General features: G+C 38.3%; 1 protein-coding gene across 1 annotated transcript in view; it reads right to left on the bottom strand.

The window, feature by feature from the left end:
• Positions 1-21,699, bottom strand: part of IL10RB (interleukin 10 receptor, beta) — a 56,799-nt gene that overhangs the window by 28,991 nt on the left and 6,109 nt on the right. Inside the window, exons 3-4 of the mRNA XM_006862600.1 lie at positions 15,200-15,357; positions 4,992-5,158 (exon numbers count right to left, since the gene is read on the bottom strand). Coding sequence (XP_006862662.1) covers positions 4,992-5,158; positions 15,200-15,357 — 325 coding nt within the window. The remainder of the gene's footprint in view (positions 1-4,991; positions 5,159-15,199; positions 15,358-21,699) is intronic.

Below are 21,699 nucleotides of genomic sequence, written 5' to 3'. Positions count from 1 at the left end.
CTGAACCACTTATAAAGGAATATTTACGAAGTTGGGATGCCTTACAGCCAGTGGAATCAAGTATCAATGCTACCTCCTCTGTACACAGGATAGCTAGGGACGGGCAACTTAGACATTGGCTACCTAAAATGATGGGGTGATAAAGGCACGAAATGACTGGCTTACAAGGTTTCAAGAGGGAGTTTAATTTAAGAGGGTGTGGGGGAAGAAAGAGTACCAACTGATTAGTTGTCATCTTGTCTAGATAGGTCTGGTTGAAAGAGATGGGAATAAGATTCTTATGATTCAATAGTCAGTAATTGTTACCATGACTAATTGTGACTGTCACAATTGTAAAGGTAGAAGTTTTGTAATGTAAATGGGGGAGCAGATAATTTTACAGTCCAGAAATAAAGGACCCTGGGACCATCAAGGGAGAGGAGCACAAGCAGAATGTGGGCCCTTATCCAGAGAAGCAGCTACACCAGAGATGGAGGCAGAGTTGGGGACATGGAGAGGGGGAGCCGCTGAGGATTCTAGATTCATGGGAAGAGAGGGACTGGAAGCTGGTGACCAGGAGGCAGAATTGCAGAATGTCCCTTTTGGTAGTATAAATCATTACATATGTCTGAGTGTTTGTTTTTTTAAAGAGCTAAAGTGAACAGAGAGAAATACTGTTAACTCATGATGCATGGAGGGGAATGTAATTATTGTGATGAAACATGTGTATGATTTGTTGAATGTAAAAGTGATGATTTGTCCTGTAAACTTTCACTCAGTACACAATAAAATCTTAAAGAAAAAAAAAAGGGCAGCATTGACCCAAGGACAAAATTCCAAAAGATTGGGGAAGAAAGAAGAAACACGAAGTAGAAGTGGCGTAAGTGATATTACACTGAAGGGACTGCAATTGGTGAGGTTAAACCATTGCGCCGTAGGAAATGCATTCAACCTTGAGGTCAGTTTGAACTTCAGGGTTGCAGGTTCAAACTCACCAGCTGCTCCTCAGAAATCCTATACAATATTGCTATGAGTTGGAATTGACTCAACAGCACTTAACAACAACAAAGGTGTGTGTGTGTATATATATATATATATATATACATATACATATACACAAACATATATATATATACATAGTGAGTCCTATGTGATACTGTAGGATAAAAACTGGACCACAAGGTCAGTTTAAATTGCAAGGCCATAGGTTCAAACTCACCAGCTGCTCTTCAGAAATCCTATACAGGGCCACTATGAGTCAGAACCAACTTGACAGCACTTACCGACAAAATCTCTATTACCAAAGTAGAATCTATGTAGAACAATGTCTTCACGGACTATGTTTTGTCAATTGACCATGGTGTCCCCTTAAGACAATGGTCCTGAGCCCCCAGGTGCAGCATCTCATCACCTCAAAAAGTTTGGTAATGTCTAAGACATTTTCATAAGTTTGCCCCCTGTATATTCCACCACATTAATGGATATGCTTTCAGCAAAGGTAAATACCCACGTACAAATATCCCCTGTCAGATTTTTATATATGTGTGGGTATATTCCCTCTCTCCCTCTCACACATGTAGTCTTGTGCATCTATCCATATGTGCATCTATCCACGTATTTACCTGCAGATCACTGTTATTGCAGGATCGTGTATATAACAGAATTTACCTCTGTGTCCTTTAACTGTTGTACTCCTATGTCGTCTCCTGCTCTCATCTTTCTTCTGCCAGCCTTCCACTTGTTACACATTTCCTTCCCCTTCAGCTTTCCCACTGTCTACCCTCTAGACAGTGAGTTGTGACTTACTCCCTGTTCCCTTCTACCCCTAGTAATTATCAAAGAATGTTTCTTTTAGTGTGAAAACCTTTTCTTATTTTTTTTTACAATAGTGGTCTCATACAATATTTGTCCCTTTGTGATTGATGTATTTCACTCAGTAAATCCTCCCGATTCATCCATGTTATAAGGTGTTTCACAGATTAATCACTATTCTTCAATGTTGCATAGTATTACATTGTGTGCATGTTTCTAAGTTTATCCATTCTTCTCCTGATAAGCATTAGTTTGATCCTATCTTTTTGCTATTGTGCTGTGATGAACATGGATGTGCAGAGATATCTACTCATGTTGTAGCTCTTATTTCTCTTGGGCATATACTAAGTAGAGGGACTACTTGGTCATATGGTATTTCCATTTCCAACTTTTTGAGAAAGCATCGTATTGTTTTCCACAGTGGTTGCACCATTTTATTAATCCTTCCAGCAGTGTATGAAGGCTCCCAGTCTTTCCACATCCTTGTCAACATTTGTTGTTTTCTGTGTTTTGGAGCATCATTATTAATACTGGAGACAATATATTATTATTATTTTGATTTGTATCTCACTAATGGTGGAGGCCAGGATGGCTAAACTTCATCTCTCATACTTCGGACATATTGTCAGGAGGGACCAGTCACTGGAGAAAGAGATCATGTTTGGTAAGGTGGAGGGTCAGAGAAAAAGAGGAAGACCCCCAGTGAGGTGGATTGGCAGAGTGGCAGCATCAATGGGCTCAAGCATGACAACAATTGTAAGGTTGGGCCAGGACTGGGGCAGTGTTTTGTTCTGTTGTACATAGGGTACCTATGAGTTGGTACTGACTTGATGGCACCTAACAACAACAACAATGGTGTGATGCTGTGGGATAAAGCACTGAACTGCAAGGTTGGTTTGAACCATAAGGTCAGCAGTTCAAACTCACTAACCACTCCTTGGAAACCATATATAGGGTTTTTATGAGTCAAAACAGACTCAGTGGCACTTAACAACAACAACAACAACAGCTAATGGAACTCCTGGCGTGGAGCTGTAGGATAAACACTAGACTGCTAATCACAAAGTTGGTGGTTTAAACCCATCAGCTACTCCTCGGAAACCCTACAGAGGATCACTATGAGTTGGAACTGACTTGCCAGCACTTAACAACAACAACAACAAGAGCAATGGCTAATGATTATAAGTATTTCTTTATATGTTTGTTAACCACTTGAATGTTTTCTTTGGTGAAAAGTCTTTGATACATCTTGAATTCTAGAATATTTATTTTTACTTTCTGTAATTATTTTTCTCTTTTGGTTGGGGTTATCTTGACTCTATAAGAATTTAAGTTGAGAGCAAGAATTGGATTCTACCTTCTGCCTATATGAAGAATAAGCTACAACTTCTAATAAATAAATTAAAAACAAGCCAAATAAAAGACCTCACCATTAAGCCATTCATTTATAGACATATAGTATTTCCAAAACTGTATAGTGCTATTTTTTCAGACTAAATTCAAAGGCTGACCTATAAATGGCTAGAGGGAAGACAGCATCAAAGAAGTAAAGGGACACATTTTCGAGTCTCCCTTCCTACTCTTACTTCATTCAGAGCAATTTCTGGTTTTATCTTATCACCATCTACCATAAGTAAGAACCAAAATTTCCAAAAGCCTTCTACACTACTAGCTTACAGATCCAATATGATGCCCTCTTAGGAATAATTCCATTCTGGAAGGGAACTCCATAAACAAGTAATGTTAACACTGTAGGCATGCAATCAGAAAATCAGACCAAAGGCTTCCACACAATCGAGGCTAAAGTGATAGAACAAATAGAACAAATGTGTAAACAGATGCCCATGCTGTGGGTGTATTCTAGATCAGAAGTTAAAGATGGGTTTTTAATTTCATTTGCTTGGTACAGGAGATGTCCAGGTAAAACTGTGGAATCAGACCTTCAGTCAGAGTTCACCATTAACTCCTTCAGAGGAGTAATCCTGTCTTTTCTTTGCATCCCAGGGCTTAATAGAGATACTGAATTGATATATGATTATGAAATTAATTATTCTAGAATTCTTACCAGACACATATTTCCTGGGATAATACAGATATCCTGTTTCATCTAACGGGCCAGTTTGGAGGGGAGAAAAATGAACCTGACTTTTTAAGACTACATAGTGTGTATTCATAAATGGAATTACATCATTGCTAAGAAAATAAATATGGGTGATTCCCTCCTCCCAAGACTAAATTGACATGGCTAAATTTCCAGGACCCTCAGTTCTTTATGGATGGACTAAATGGCTGGTATCATTGCTTACAAAAATATCTTCACCTTAATGGAATTTATGTTGAGATATGAAGTTTATATATTCTATTTTTGTCTTTTAATTCCATTTTTCCACATTTTTTTGAAGACCCCTCATACACACACAAAGGATGAGTTATAAAGTATTGCTTACTAGTTCATACATGTACAGATTTATTATTTTAAAGGTGCTTAGACATGTCTTTGCAATCAGAGGATGGCTGGAGATAAGTTCTCTCAGCAATACACTTGTCTTAGTCTCATTATGGTGCCTTCAGAAAAGGGCACTTTTTGTTTTAAGGAAAAAAATAATGTTGAGGTCAGTGCTAATATAAAATTTTGAACAACTCAAGTGGACATCTTCCTAAATTAATGGAGCTTTGCAACAAGTTTAGAGGAATGCTGCCCTACACAAAACAACAGTTTTTAGAAGGATCAAATGTTTTATGGAAAGTAAGGAAGATCTCAAAGATGATGCGAGGGAAGAATGTCAGCCTCGACAACTGAAGTAACTACGGTTGACTGGTCTGTGGTGTATATGGGACATCCAGGTTAGTGGTAGGATGCTAAGCTCTTAGTGCCAACTGTTGATTGAATCTGCTCTGCCTTTTCCTGCAACTTTTCCTATGGGAAAGAAAGCTATGTTTTTTATTGTCCTAGCAGCCAAGAAGTTTGCTCCATGAATTTTCCTTTGGGCTCCAGAAAGCCTGAGCAAGAGATACAGATCATCCTTCAGATTGGGGAATTTCTGGCTTTCAGAGAACCAGACCTTAGATCCTCTGGGTCACAAAGATCTGATGTCACACAGACACCTTGCCTCCTCTCTACAACATCATGGCCTCAAACCAAAACTTTACAAAGAACATAGGAACCACCATAAAAAATGCATACGATTACCAGAACTTACCTTTTTATCGGTGCCATTTTTCCAATATTGCACATTATAAACCATTGAACTATACATATTCTTCATGGTCCATATTCCAAACTCATTTACAACTCTGGGGGCTAAGAAACGCACATGTATAGAATCAGCAAGTGCTTCTACTTGCAATTCAGGAGGTCCAATAACAGCTAAGCATTAGAACAAAGCAAAATGACAATCAAAAGTCACATTTTGAAAATTACTTCTCATATAATTACACAGGGCAATTAACTGACTTAAGTACAGTACTCTATGATATACCATTGTGGCGTGGTAGGATAAGCATTGAACTGTTAACCATGAGGTCCTTGGAAACCCTATACAGGATCGCTATGAGTTGGAACTGACTAGATGGCAATTAATGACAATGATGACAGGACAAATAGATATATGCACACTCAAGTTCATTGCAGCATTAATCACAACAGCAAAAAAAATGGAAACAGTTTAATTTATGTGGCTAAGAATGTTGTTGCTATCATTAAGTGCCATCGAGTTGTCTCCAACTCATAGTGACCCTGCATAGGGTTTCCAAGCAGTGGCTGATGAGTTTGAACCAACCTTATGGACCAGTGCTTTATCCCACACTGGATTTTATTTCTTTATGGAAATCTGTCTTCACTAATTTTATTTATGAGTTATTTATATTTGTGATTTGTGATGTATTTGGAATTTTTCTAGTCACATTGCTTTGTTTTCTGTTAAAAACTGCCTTTGAGGGCATTCTTTTCCTCCTCTTCTTTGCTGCTTCCTATTGGAGTTAATTTTCTTTTAGTTCTTTTTTGAGGGTTCGAAGCTACAAGTGATATTTTATTACACATGCTTAATATATATAATGCAGTCCTGGTGTGGCGCTGCGGGCTAATGTGTCAGACTGCAAAGTCGTTTGAACTACAAGATCGGTGGTTCAAGCTCACCAGCTGCTCCTTGGAAACCCTATACAGGGTCGCTATGGGTTGGAATTGACTCAATGGCACTTCACAACAACAATAATACATATCTATCTATCTATCTATCTATCTATCTATCTATCTATCTATCTATATCTATATCACTGGGATCCTAGTGTGGCACTGCAGGCTAATTACTGGACTGCTAACCACAAGGTTGGTAGTTTAAACCCACCATGGAGTAGTGGTTTAAACCCATCAACCACTCATTGGAAAAGTGGGTTGCTATGAGTTGGAACTGACTTAATATCACTTAACAACAACAGCATATATAATTAACTGTAAATAATTTACTTACAACGTCTAAAGTTATCCTTCTCGAGAAGGCTCTTTGCCCAGACATTCATATGCTTGACCCCCTGGCTTTATTTGGGTCTCTGTTCAAATGCCGCCTCTTCAGAGGAACTATCAAGATCAGCTCCCACCACTTTGTGCATGATTGCCTTTCTTTCTTTCTTTTTTTTGAACATTTTATTGTAGTTTGGGTGAAAATTTACAAAGCAAATTTGTGTTTCATTTACGCCATTTTGTTTCATGATATTAGTTGCAACCCACTCAGTGTAACAGTATTTCCCCCCATTTTCCTTTGGTTCCTTGTTTTCATTCATCCTGATTTCTATTAATTGGCACTTAGATTGTTTCCATCTTTTTGCCATTGTGACTAAATTCTGCAATGAACTTGAGTGTGCATATATCTATTTGTGTTATGGCTTTAATTTCTCTAGGATATATACATAGTAGTGGGATTTCAGGATAATGAGGTATCTCTAAGTCATATGGTATCTCTATATCTAAGTTTTTAAGGAAGTGTCATACCTTTTTCTACGGTGATTAAACCATTTTACATTCATATCAACAGTGTATATGATTTTCAATCTCCCCACTACCTCTCCAACATTTGTTATTTTGTTTTGATTAGTGCCATTATCATTGGGGGAGATGAGTTTTGATTTACATCTAATGGCTAATGACTGTGTGCCTGAATGTATTCCGGGGGAAGTGTCTGCTATGTCCTCTGCCCATTTAAAAACTGTATTATTTGTCTTTTTGTTGCTAAGGTATTGAAGTTTTCTATAAATTTTAGGGCTTAGTCCCTTGTCAAATATGTCATAGCCAACAGTTTTCCCTAGTCTGTAGGGTCTCTTTTGGAGAAGTTTTTGAATGTACATTGAATTTTTAGGGGGTTCTAGTTGTCTAGCTTATCTTCTGCTGCTTGTGAATTTTTAGTTATGTTTCACAGACTATTTAGACCATGAAATTAGGCCTCTAAATTTGAACCACAAGGTCGGTGGTTCAAACTCACAGGGTCACTATGAGTTGGGACGGACTTGACAGCACTTAACAACAACATTGTAAATGGTCTTCTTTTCTCTGATATCCCTGTCACAGTTCTTTTGTTAGTGTAGAGGAATCTGACTGATTTTTGTATATTGCTCTAGCACCCTGCCACCTTGCTGAAGTTTAGTTTTACAGAATCTCTGGGGTTTTCTATGTGTAGGATTATCTCAACTGCAAATAGGAATCTTTTTTTTCTTACTTACCAATACGGATGCCTTTTATTTCCCTTTCTGACCTTATTGCTTTGAGTAGGACTTCCAGCACAATATTTAATAAGAGTAGTGGTAAAGCATCCTGTCTGTTTTCCATTTTTCAAGGGGACTACTTTCAGACTCCACTGGGTTGTTGTTAAGTGCCATCAAGCTGGTTCTGACTCATGGGGACTCTATATAGGGTTTCTGAGGAACAGCTGGTAGGTTTGAACTGCCAACCTTGTGGTTTGCAGCCCAGTGATGATCCACAGATTGGGTTGTTGTTGTTGTTAAGTGCCATCGAGTCAGTTCCGACCCATAGCAACCCTGTACAGGGTTTCCGAGGCTGTAAATCTTTATGGGAGCAGAAAGCCTCATCTTTCTCCTGCAGAGCAGCTGGTAGTTTTGAACTGCTGACCTTGCGGTTCACAGCCCGATTCATAACCACTATGCTACCAGCACTTTTAAATACATTGAGGAATTTCCCTTTCATTCCTATTTGCTAAGAGTTTTTACAAGAAAGGGTGTTAGATTTAGTCAAATGTGTCTTCTGCATAGATGGATATGATCATGTGGTTCTTTTGTTTTATTTACGTTGGGTATTATATTGCTTTCCAATGTTGAACTGTCCTCACATAACTGGTATGATCCCACTTGGTCATGATGTATTATTTTTTTGATATGGTGTTGGATTCTATTGGCTATGATTTTGTTGAGAATTTTTGTATCGATATTCTCGAGGGCTACAGGTATATAACTTTCTGTTTCTTTACCTGGGTTTGGTATCAGGGTTATGCTGGTTTCATAGAATGAATCCGGGAGTGTTCCATCCTGTTCTGTGTTCTGGAACAGTTTGAGAAAGATTGATGTCAGCTCTTTTCTGAATGTTTGTCGCATTCTCTTGTAAAGCTTACTGGGCCAGGAGTTTTTTTTTATATTGTTGGGAGTCTTTTTTTAATGACACACTCAATATCTTCTTTTGTTACGGGTCTGCTCAAATTTTCTATGTCCGTGTGAGTTAATTTAGGTAGATAGTGTGTTTCCAGAAATCTGTTCATTTCTTTTAGGTCTTCAAATTTGTTTGAGTACAGTTCTTCATAGTATTCTGTTCTTCTTTTTATTTCAGTTAATTCTGTTGTAACATAATCCATTTCTATTTGTTATTCTTGTTACTTGTAGCGTCTCCTTTGTTAAATTTGCCAGTGGTTTGTCGATTTTATTAACCCTTTCAAAGAACCATCGTCTAGTCTTGTTTCTATTGTTTTTTAGTTTCATTTATTTCTCATCTAATTTTTATTATTTCCTTTATTCTGATGACTATAGGTTTTTGCTGTTCCTTTTCAAATTGTTGGAGATGCTGTATTAAGATGGTAATTTTGGATCTTTCCTCTTTTTTTATGTGTGTATTGCTATAAATTGCCCTCTGAACACTGCTTTTGCTGTCTCTCAATGATTATGGAATATTGTTTTCATTCTTGTTTGATTCTATTAATTTTTTTTCATTTTTCATTTCATCTGTTGCCCAGTTGGAGTCCTGGTGCAGTGCTGTAGGATAAAACACTGGATCACAAGGTCAGTTTTAACTGCAAGGCTGGTGGTTTAAATTTACCAGCTATTCCTTGGAAACCCTATAACACACTATAAGTTGAAACCAACTTGATGGTTAACAACAACAACAACAACATTGTTATTCTGTTTCCATGTATTTGATTCTCCTCCCTCCCATTCTGCTTTTCCTGTTGCTGATTTCTAATTTTATAGTATTATGATCTGAAAAGATGCTTTGTACTATTTTGATGTTTTAAAATTTATTGAGGTTTGCTTTATGACCTAACTTATGATCTATTTTGTAAAATGATCCATGCACACTGAAAAAGAATGTATACTATATAGTTGTTGTATGGAATGTTCTGTTTGCATCTATCAGGTCAGGTTGTTTGGTTGTGTTGTTGATATCTTTGCTGAGTTTCTTTCTAGTTGTTCTGTCCTTCTTTGAAAGTGATGTGTTAAAATTTCCTGCTTTTGTTGTGGAGTTGTCTATCTTTTCAATTATGTTAAAACATAGTGTATTTTGGAGTACTTTCATTGGCTGTATAGATATTTTTTAGGAGTATGTCCTCTTGTTGGATTGACCCTTAAATTATTATATAATGCCCTTCCTTTCTGAGGACTAAGTTTGAAGACTAATGTTTTTCCAGTTTGAAGACTAAGGTGAAACTGACCCAAGTCATGATATTTCCAATAAGCTCATCTGCATGTGAAAGTTGGGCAATGAATAAAGCAGACCAGAAAACTGATGCATTTGAGTTATGGTGTTGGAAGACAGTATTAAAAGTACTACAGACCACCAGAAGAACAATGAAATCTGTGTTAGAAGAAGTACAGCCAGAATGCTCCTTAGAAACCAGGATGGCCAGACTTCATTTCTTATACTTCACACATATCATCAGGAGGGGCCAGTCCCTGGAGAAGGACATCATGCTTGGTAAACTGGATGGTCAGTGAAAAAGAGGAAGATCTCCAATGAGATAGATTGGTACAGTGGCAGCAAAAATGGGCTCCAGTGTAGCAACGATTGTGAGGTTGGTGCAGGAAAGGGCGGTGTTTCATTCTGTTGTGCGTAAGGTTGTTATGAGTCAGTACTGATTTGATGGAACCTAACAACAACAACAATGCACTTCTTTACCTCAAAGTCTATTTTATAAAAAATCAATAGTGCTATAGCATAGTGGTTATGAATCGGGCTGCAAACTGCAAGGTCAGCAGTTTGAAACTACCAACTGTTCTGCAGGAGAAAGATGAGGCTTTCTGCTCCTGTGAAGATTTACAATCTCAGAAACCCTGTACAGGGTCGCTATGAGTTGGAACCGATTCCACGGCACACAACAACGACTCTTGATTTTTTGTGGTTGTCATCTGCTTGATAAAGTTTTTTTCCCCCTAGCCTTTGATTTTTTAGCTTATTTTGTCTTTGTGTCTACGGTGTGTCTATTAGACAGCATTTTGATGCTTCATGGTTTCTTATCCATTCTGCCACTTTCTGACTTTTGACTCCTATGGTTAATTCATTTATAATCAGTGCAATTATCAACAGGTATGAATCTATTGCTTTTATTATGTTGGGTGTGTGTGTCTTTGCTCCATATATTTTCTCTGTGGCAAGTTCTTTTTTTTAATGGATTTTCTTTTCACTTCCTTAGTTGCTGTTGATTTTACTGAGTCTTTATGATTTTCTTCTTTTTTTATTTCAGTTAGAAGATTTATTAATTTTCTTTGTGGTTACTCTGTAATTGTCATTTTCCTAACTTTAAAAGAATCTGTTTCATCTTTATACCATCTTGACTTTTTCTACATTTGCAAACTTTGTAACTAAGTCTCTGGTTCCCTATTTTCAATCTCACAGGTTTCATTTTTGAAAATTCTTCCATCTTGGTAGTTTTCCAGGGGAGATTTTCATGTGTCTTAATCTCAGGTGGTTGTCTGATGTTGCTGATTCTCTGTCCAAAGGGATTGTCTTTGGCATTTCTTTTAAGGTTGGTCTAGTTTTTACAAAGTCTTTTAATTTCTGTTTATCTAGAATTATCTTAATTTTGTCATCAGATTTGAGGGACAATTTTCTCTGTGTATTTGTTTTTTTTTTCTTTCTTTCTTCCTTTTCTTGTTCCAGAATTCTGATCAAACATTCTTCTTGATGGTGTTCCACATAATTCATAGGCTTTTTTCATTTTTTTTCCTGATTATTCTTCTAATGTTGTTGTGATGTGCCGTGGAGTCAGTTCTGACTCATAGTGACCCTGTACAGGGTTTTCAAGGTTGTAAATCTTTATGGGAGCAGAAAGCTTCATTTTTCTCCCACAGAACAGCTGGTAGTTCCGAACTGTTGACCGTAAGATTAGCAGCCCGATTTGTAACCACTACGCTACCATAGCTCCTCTAACATTAGTAGCAAGGAATTTGTCTTCCGTTTTGCTGGTTCTGTCTTTCATTGATTCTATTCTACTCCTTTGTCCTTCCAATGCATTATATATTTCTCATATTTCAGTGTTATTCTGATTTTCTAACTGCTGTTTTAGTATGGTTTCTGTCTATTTATTTTGTCAATTTATTACTATATTGCTTTCCTGAATTTCTCTGGCTTTGTCTGTACTTTCCTTGATTATTATTTCCTTGTTTGTTTTTGTTTTTTAACTGTATTTTCATTGATCCCTTCTTCAGTTCAAAGACCTAAGTATAATTCTTTAAAATTCCCTATGAGGTACTTCCATTACCATTTCTTCCTTAGAAAGGTGTCCTAGCCCTGCATTTTAGTCACTTGCTTGAGCCACTTTGTCCTGTTCATTTATGTGATTTGAAGTTGTCTGTTGTCTCCAAGACTCTGTGGCACTATTGTATTTATATGTTGATTGTTTATCAGTTTATTTCAGTCTGATTTAACATATCCACGAGGGTCAGAGCCTTGGTAGAGCAATGGGTTACCCAATGGGCTATAAACTGCAAGGTCATCAGTTCAAACCCACCAGCTACTCCATGGCAGAAAGATGAGCTTTATGCCCATGTAAAGATTTACAGTCTTTGAAACCCTATACTGGGTCACTATGAGTCAGAACCGACTGGATGGCACACAGCAACAGCAGGAAGACTGGGCATGTCATTCTGGTTGTTAGTTTGGGAGCATTGGAGTGCTAACCATCTGTTTTGGAGTGGGCTGGGAGTGAGGGCACAGGTCTCCATCTGCTGGTTGTGTAGTGCAGCTGAGGGTGGGATGGATGGGTGCTGGATGCTGTCTGTTGTGTGTGGTGGCATTTGCCCAGTGATGGAGCAGGTAGTAGGTATGGCTTAGTAGTGGAAATGTGACTGCTACCTCCCATCAAATAGGGCAGAAAACGAGGGAGAGAGAGAAAAAAAGAGAAGAGATATAATTATAGGAAGAGAAGACAGAAAAACAAAAAGAAATGGAAAGAAAGAAAGAAAAAATGTGGCAAGGTATGAGCACTCACTGCTAACTACAGGGGCAGCAGGCACACAATGTGTGCAACCCACAGGAGCACACTGCAATCACCAGCGGAGCAAAGTGTAGGGAGCCACGGGGTGGAGAGAGGGTCATGTGGGGTAGGAGGGAAGAGGGGAGGCACAACTCTGATCAGAGGAAGGGTGTCATGGGGAGAGTACATTATTGAGGTTAGTGATCACCAGTATGCTAGTCTACTCCTGGGAAAGCACAATTGGTTATCTGGCTTCCGTCCTGACTCACTGCAAGCTGAGAAGGGTGGGGGTGGTGGTGCACAAAGTCCAGTGTCTACAGCCTCTATCCCACGGATACTTCCCTCTGCGTGGGCCCCTAACGTAAAACACCAGGGAACACTTCTGGTGAGTAGTTCTATCCCTATTTACTTTTTCCCTCTATGGTTTCTGTTTGCCTCAGTCTATGAAGTTCTCTCCCAGTTTTCCTCTTAGTTTTAGCTTGTGTTCTGCTCACATTGGTTCATTTTAGATTTGTTTATTCTATGCCTCTATAGTACTGGGGGTTCTGTGCAGTGCCTTCCTGTGCTCCTCAGAACATGCAATGTCTCAAATGGTCATGCTCTGCTGGGTTGGATGGCAGGGCACTTCCACTTTTCATCTCTCCTTTTGTTCAATCTCTTCTTTTCATCTGTATTTGATCTAACTCTTTATTCTTTCATTTGATGCTCGGGGTTCCAGAATTATCTGTACTCATATTTGTTTCACTTGACTTCTCGGGTCTTTGTTATACAGGGATGGAGTAGAGTGTCTAGCTAGGCTGCCATTTTAGCTCTACCTCCACCTTATTTTTCTTGAGAGACACAGCTGTCATAAAATATGTAAACATTTATTTATTATTGGTTTTCTTTACTGGAGTGCAGACCCATGAGGGTGAGAATTTGTCTTCTTCACTGATGTAGTACTAAGAATAGTGCCTGGAATGTACTAAGTATTAATTCATAATTGTTGAATAAACAAGAAATGACTTTGGGCAACTGTGTTAAGTCCTTTTTCTATTTCTTCCTGAGGCTGCTAATATAGGCCTGCTTCTAGCATTATAATCCATTTCTAATCTGCTTCTTGTTGCAAACCATACAAGAAAATGTATTAGATTTTTTCCAAAGCAAGTATAAAAGGGTTTAACATAAAGTCCTGAAGTACCTTCCTCTCATTAACATGTATAAACTGTTGTTGTTAAGTGCTGTCGAGTCGATTCTGACCCCATAAGAGGCAATATATGGTAGTAGAGACCAAGAGCATGGGTACTGACTCTGAGTCACAACTCTGTCGCTCATTACCTGTACGACATATGGGCAAGTCACTTGACCATTTTGTACCTCAGTTATAACTTACATAGATGGGACTTCAAATAAAATTCAGAAGCAGTCAGAACCTGGTAAGTCAATTAACAATTACAGTCCCAAAGGCTATATATATTATAGATACATGTTTCTTGTTAAGTTGTTTGTGGTTTTTATGTTCATTTTTTGCTGTTGTTGTTACATGCTGCTGAGTTAGTTCCTACTCATAGTGATCCTATGCATAAGAGAATGAAACATTGCCTGGTCCTGTGCCAACCTCTCAATCGTTGTGACACTTGAGCCCATTGCTACTGCACTGTGCCAATCCATCTCATTTATCATGATTTTATTTATTGGTCCAGTTGTGAGAATTTGTTTTCCTTTACATTGAGGTTCAATCCACACTGAAAGCTCTGGTCTTTGATATTCATCAGTAAGTATTTTAAGTCTTCTTTTCTTTCAGCAAGCAAGGTTGTATCATCTGCTTATCACAGATTGTTAATGAGTCTTCTTCCAATCCTGATGCCACATTCTTCTTCATATGATCCACCTTCTCAGATTATTTGCTTAGCATACAGAATGAGTAAGTATGGTGAAAGAATACAACTCTGGCACACACCTTTGCTCATTTTAAACCGTCCAGTGTCTCCTTGCTCTGTTCCTCACGAGCACAATTAAGTGTTCTAGAATATCTATCCTCTGCAATGTTATCCATAGCTTGTCAAGAGTCATGGAGTCAAAAGCCTCTGTAGTTAGTAAACACAGGTAAACATCTTTCTTGTATTCTCTGCTTTCAATCTCAATTGTTATACGGTGGTTCAATTAACTTTCAATTCTTGATGTTTTAATTATGTCTGTCTCTCACGACCTCTGTTGGGTCCTCTCAAGACCCTCCAGGTCTAGCCTGGGAATATTTTTTTTGATGCAGCCAATCTGATCAAAACCATTTTCCATCAACTCATGCTGTATCCAGTTCCTTCTGTCTTTTGTTCTGGCTTTTCTATCCCCAAACCATTATTCAAGATGGTCACATGCCAAAAATAACCTTTATTGTTCTGCTAAAGATGCCATGTTTCTTTAAGTCATAGTTCCAAACTGAATTCCTGCCAGAAAAATTGCCTTCCATTCAGTTTTTCTGTAAGCAGTGCTGAGTCCAACTCATTCTGTCTTTGAGGCATGAAAATTAATACATTCATGTTTAATTATTTTATTGATGCTATGCCTTGCGTTTTCTGCCTCACCCATCTATTTCTTTAAGGCCATAACCCTCTTTATTATATTCCCTAAGCTCCTTGTATAAAGCCATACATTTTGTAGACACTCAAAGATTCTTGTTGATGGACCAAGCAGTAGGGGAAAACCAAGGGAAGATGAGGATACTATAATGAAATGGAAAACAAATGACTTACTATCATCCACAGGACAAAAGGTAATGTTTACCCAATCTGAATGTTCATCTTCAAATTCAGTCCTGACTCGCAGAATGTGGTCACCATACTTGGAAATACTTGAGAAATCGCATTCCATCAAGGCAGTATTCTTGCATTTATCTTGGAAGCTGTTATAACTACAAAAGCAGAAAAAAATGAAATAAATTAACAAGAAGCTGTTCTAACTACAAAAGCAATCTCTGAGACTTAGTTATTCTTTATTCCCATTGCTATCAAAGACTGAGAAGAACTATCAAATTTGTTTGTTGTTGTTAGGTGCCATAGAGTTGGTACCAACCCATAGTGACCTTATGCACAGCAGAACGAAACACTGCCCAATCCTAGACCTCACTACTGTTGCCATGCTTGAGTCCATTGATGCTGCCACTTGGCCAATCCATCTTGTTGGGGGTCTTCCTCTTTATCTCTGACCCTCTACCTTACCAAACATGATATCCTTCTCTAGTGATTGGTCCCTTCTGACAATATGTCCAAAGTATGAGAGACGAAGTTTGGCCATCTTGGCCTCCAAGGAGCACTCTGGCTGAACTTCTTCCAAAACAGATCTATTGGTTCTTTTGACAGTCCATGGCACTTTCAATATTCTCCTCCAATACCATAACTCAAAAGCATCAATTCTTCTATGGTCTTCCTTATTCACTGTCCAGCTTTCACATACATATGAGGTTACTGAAAATACCATGGCTTGGGTCAGGTGCACCTTAGTCCTCAAGCTGACATCTTTGCTCTTCAACACTTTAAAAAGGTCTTGTGCAGCATATTTGCCTAATGCAATACGCCATTGTAGGTATATGCAAATCAGTCTTGGAGGCAGTACAGCCAGAATGGTACCTTAGAAGCAAGGATGGTGAGATTTTGACTTGTTTATTTTGGGTATGTCATCAGGAAAGACCAATTGCTGAAAAGGGCATCACGTTTGGAACAAAAGAAGGCCAGGAAAAATGAGTGAAGGCCTTCAGATGATGGACTGACATACTGACTGCAACAACGGGCTCAAAATAGACCAGCAAATCTGATCATGATGCACAGGACTGGGCAACGTTTCCTGCTTTGATACACAAGGTTGCCATGAGTCAGAGCCAACTCAATGGCAACAAATAACAATGCATATATTTTTCAAACTGCGCTCCATGGAACCCTAATAACCTTTTGTTGTTGTTAAGTACTGTCGAGTCGATTCTGACCCATAGCGACCCTGTATAGGGTTTCCAAGGAGAAACTGGTGAGCTTGAACCACCGACCTTATAGTTCAAATGACTTTGCAGTCTGACCCTTTAGATATTATAAATCATCCAAAGAATGTTTAAATAATCTGGAGGTGGGGGGAAGATTGCATTAAACACAGTTAAATAGGTATCATCGTAACAGGATTTCTCAAGAGATTTTAATATCCTAAAGAGACTTTGCCTCTCGTACTTTGGACATGTTGTCAAGCGTGATCAGTCCTTGAAGAAGGACATCATGCTTGGTAAAATGGAAGGTCAGCGAAAAACTGGAAGACCCACAATGAGATGGACAGACACAGTAACAGCAACAATGGACTCAAGCTTAACGATTGTGCGGATGACACAGGACTGGCTGGTGTTTCATTCTGTTATGCATAGGGTTGTTATGAGTTGGAACCAACTCAATGGCACCTAACAGCAACAACAAAATGAGTATGGGTTTCTCCATAAAGACACTGAATGTTCAACTATTGACCAAGAAAAATTCATTCTTGGATTACATATTTCTGAGTGCAATAATTTGGGAAATATTGGTAAACACAGATTAACCAAAATCATATTACAGTGATTTCTAATAATGTCCTATAAATAACTATAGTTGTAATTACTCTAGAAAAAACTATAAAATGATTCATTGATCTCTAGCTCTGCCACTCTCTCCACCCCCAACCACTGAAAGGAGGATGACAGCAACTTGAAGTTGGAGGAGAAAAGGGATGATTTTGGGCAATATATTCTGGAGGTAACACAAATGCCATTTCACATAATTACACAACAGTCTTAGTTGGTATAAATAGTTACACTTGACCTGGGGAAACCCAGGTGAGGTATCTGTCTCATTTCCCAGTGTGTCTTCCTCTCTTGGTGCTAAAAACCATTTCCAAATTTAGCTGCTCTTGTCTGTGATGATGAAAATGATGGTGATAAAAATAATAGCCAATATGTATCGAGCACTTACATGTCAGGAAGCATGATAATACTGATAATACTCCAATTGTATAGAAGAGGAACAGGCATGGAGAGCTCGTGCAACATGCCCAACAGAACCCAGATCTATTTGACTTCAGAGCCCACTGTCTTAGGCACCACACCACATCTCATGCCTTGCTTAGCGATGCCCATAACAAATTTACATATTTGGGATCTACCACTTGACAGTCTGCTTTTTTCACTTAATATACAATAAACATTCTCCAACCAATGAACTCTTCATTGCTTAGCAACCTACCATTTGCAAAACCTGAGGGTAATTTCATTAAAGGGTTTTTCTTATATGTGACCATTTCTTTCTCTAAATTAATGTATCAATTAGCAGGAATCACATAGAATTTCAGAAGGTGTTTTGCAACAACCCATCTTTCTACTTCATTTAAAAATGCCTTCCTTCCCAATAAATGGGTAATATGACCCATGTTTACATCTAATTCTGGATTTTTCCATAAGAAAACCACCAATATGCCTCTGAAGTGACAGACCTCTCCTCCTGTAGTCATCCTAATGTACACATGTAACACAGTCTGTGCTGTGCCCCTCACTCAATCTAAATTCTAAACAACACTTATGGAGCCAAAGAAGAATAATCAAATATTTAGGGATCAAATTTCATCTCCAAAGACATATTCCCATGCTGAGGAAACCTTTGGAACCCAGGCACGGGCTCCCAATTGATAACTGCCACCTGCCTCTATCCCTTTGCAAGGTCACTGAGAACACTCATCTACAAGATAAATACTCCAAGTCAAGGACTGTTAATATAAAAGGGAAGAAGCAAGGCATGTGCAATGATGACTACAGAGGAGAAGGACAGAAAGAGAGAGCAAATTTCCCCAGTGAAATCATTAGATCTAATGAGACTGAGTGAAGAAAACAGATTAAATAAAAACCCACCTACTCAAATCAAACCCAACCAGTGCCATTGAGCCGATTCTGACACACAGTGACAGAGTAGAATGGCCCATCTTGTTTCTAAGGCTATAAATCTTTGCAGAAGCAGACTGCCACATTGTTCTCCTGCAGAATGGCTAGAAGGTTCATACTGCAGCCAAGCGCTTACCCACTGTACCACCATGGTTCCTTCAAATCAACCAGTATGAGAAAATATGAGGGCTTCAAAAGTTTGTGGAAAAAATGGAATGAAAAGATAATGGAATTTTTCCATGAATTGTTTGAAGCCCCCTCACATACCTTAGAGAAACAAATGTAGAATGACCCTTTTGAAGTACTCTAATATTTAAGTGGTGTAGAAGTTTAGCTGAAGCCCTACTCAACTAATAAAAACATCTGGACAAGCAGATGCTGAACACACTATGATTCACATACTCAATGGACTACTGTGCAGCTTTTAAAAAAAGAACAAAGATGTTCTCTATGAATTGATATTGATAACTGAAAAAAATGTAAGCTATAAAAGCATATATTGATTATGCTACCCTTTAGGGAAAAAATAAAAGCAAACAGAAACATACATATATCTGCTTAGCTTTGAAAATGCACTCACATACACACACAAACATACACAAAGTAACACACCTACCACACAGAAAGGATAACCCCAAAACTAACGACATTGGTTATAGTCAGGGGCTGGGGAGTTGGGGAATAGGGCAGAAGGAACAGAGGAAGGAGTGACATTTTCCTAAGTATACCTTTGTATATTGTTCTTATTGTGGGATTGTGTTAATGTTTTACATGGTATAAATAAAATAAAATTAAATAAATCAGGTTGAGAGAAAATCCCTAAATCTGAGTACAAATAGTAACAAATGAATAACCTCTTTCAAATGAATAGAACAAATTCACTAAATGGAAAAACAAAATAACTTATCAAAAGTATTATAGTATTATATTGCCTCTAAACCCATAGCCTAAAGAAAAAATAAAAAATAAAACAAGTAAACAAATCATGAACCATCCAGTGTTTGTTCTTCATAGTTGTATAAGAGTAGGAACTCTACAATTTTGAGTATAGTAATTCTGAAACTGGTTGGTTGAGCAAACAAATAAATTTACAGATGTTGGGAGCCTGGGTTATTCTCACTGTGGGGAATAAGAGACACAATAGGGAATAAAAGAAGCTACAAAGAAACACCCATTGGGCCTAGAAGTTGTGGCACGCCAGTAGCAAGGAACACACCTGCCTTCCAGATCTTGGTTGCCGAACTCAATTGCTAGTAAAAGGAACTGTGTTCTTTGGAGAAGCAACTCATTCCAGAGAAGGAGCACAGAAGCTACAGGATTAGGCTGGAGCATCTTGTGCCACCAAGTAAAGAAGTGCTCATAAAATTTATAAATAAAATGACAGGGCCATGTCCACAGAACACAAGAGTCAGCTGGAAAGCATTTGCCTTGGCCCAAACTGTGACAATTTGAACATTGAAATAAACATGGACAGGAAGGGATTACAATCCACTGAAGTAAGATTTATGAGTTCCTGTTGTCAGTAAATAGCTACATACATAATTAGCTGGGAAAGGAGGAAAGTGCTTCCTTCTAGCAGAATAGTAACTCATAAATCCAGGAATGATGGAATTAGAAAATTATTATTTTGTAAACATAATAGTAAAAGTTGATTTAAGTAAAAATCATCTGTAGATGCTAAATCCAAAGTAGAGAAGTCTGATGAAGAATAGGCTATACCTTTACTATCTCTTCACAGATTACTTATTAATTACAAAAAGAAATATACAGCGAAGAAACTGGACAACCCCTTAACCAAGTGATTAAAATTATCATCATCATTTTGGACCATATAACTAACCATCAATGAAGATCAAACAGCACAGCCTTCGGTATGGATTGCATTTCAACGTAAAGAAAATACTTGAAGTTGTCAAGGATTTCATTCTTCTTAGATCAATTATCAACACTCACGGAAGCAACAATCAAGAAATCAAACAACATATTGCATTAGGCAAATCTGCTGCACAAGACCTTTTTAAAGTGCTGAAGAGCAAATATTTCAGCTTGAGGACTAAGGTGCGCCTGACCCAAGCCATGGTATTTTCAATAACCTCATATGCATGTGAAAGCTGGACAGTGAATAAGGAAGACCGTAGAATTGATGCTTTTGAGTTATGGTGTTGGAGGAGAATACTGAAAGTGCCATGGGCTGTCAAAAGAACCAACAGATCTGTGTTGGAAGAAGTGCAGCCAGAGTACTCCTTGGAGGTCAAAATGGCCAAACTTTGTCTCTCATACTTTGGACATATTGTCAGGAGGGACAAGTCGCTGGAGAAGGATGTCATGTTTGGTAGAAAGAGGAAGACCCCCAGTGAGATAGACTGATAAGGTGGCAGCATCAATGGGCTCAAGCATAGCAACAACTGTGAGGTTGGCCCAGGATTGGGCAGGCTTCGTTCTGCTGTGCATAAGGTCGCTATGAGTCGGTACTGACTCGATGGCACCTAACAACAAACAACAACAAACCATCAAATGTCTCCCCATGTAAAACCCTGTGATATTATTGGTGTGGTATGAAATTGAAATGAGGGAAATGATAACTCAATGGCAGAATTCTTGCATTCCTTGTAGGAAACCTGGGTTTGATTCCAACCCAATATATCTCATGTGCAACCACCACTCGGCTGGCACTGCAGGTATGTATGTTGCTATGATGCTGAACAGGTCTTAGTGGAATTTCCAGACTAAGATGGTTTAGGAAGAAAGGTCTGGCAGTCTACGTCTGAAAATCAGTCAATGAAAACCCTATGGTTCACAATGGTCTGTCCCATGTGGTTGTCATGAATTGGGGACAACTAGATAGCAGCTAACAATAACATTAAACTAATCAAATGCATCTTCTGATCTTATCTCATCATGATAAAACATCTGAGACATTTTTCTATAAAGTAATGGTCTTATGGTTTTCAAAAATACTCCTATCCAGGAAAAGAGAAAGGCAAGAACCTATTGCAGATTAGAGGAGATGAAAGATGCAATGTGTGATCTTGGATTGGATCCTTAGGACAACTGACGGAACTGGAATATAGATTTGTTGAGACAGTTCTGATGCATAGTGACCCTGAATAGGATTTCCAAGGAGCGACAGATCCTGCAGTTCAAACTGATATTGCAGTCTAGCATATTAATCCACAGTGCCACACCAGGACTCTGGAAGACACTTAATAAAGCAAATACGGCACAAGTTAAAAAATGCCAATTACGGATATAGAACATATAGCAATCTTTTATACCATTCTTGAGATATGGAAATTTTCAGTTAACTTGGGATGA

This window comes from Chrysochloris asiatica, unplaced genomic scaffold, assembly GCF_000296735.1.
Source record: "Chrysochloris asiatica unplaced genomic scaffold, ChrAsi1.0 scaffold00049, whole genome shotgun sequence".
Taxonomy (NCBI): Eukaryota; Metazoa; Chordata; class Mammalia; order Afrosoricida; family Chrysochloridae; genus Chrysochloris; species Chrysochloris asiatica.
The sequence above is the reverse complement of the archived record's forward strand: the minus strand, read 5'-3'. Positions and strand labels throughout refer to the sequence as shown.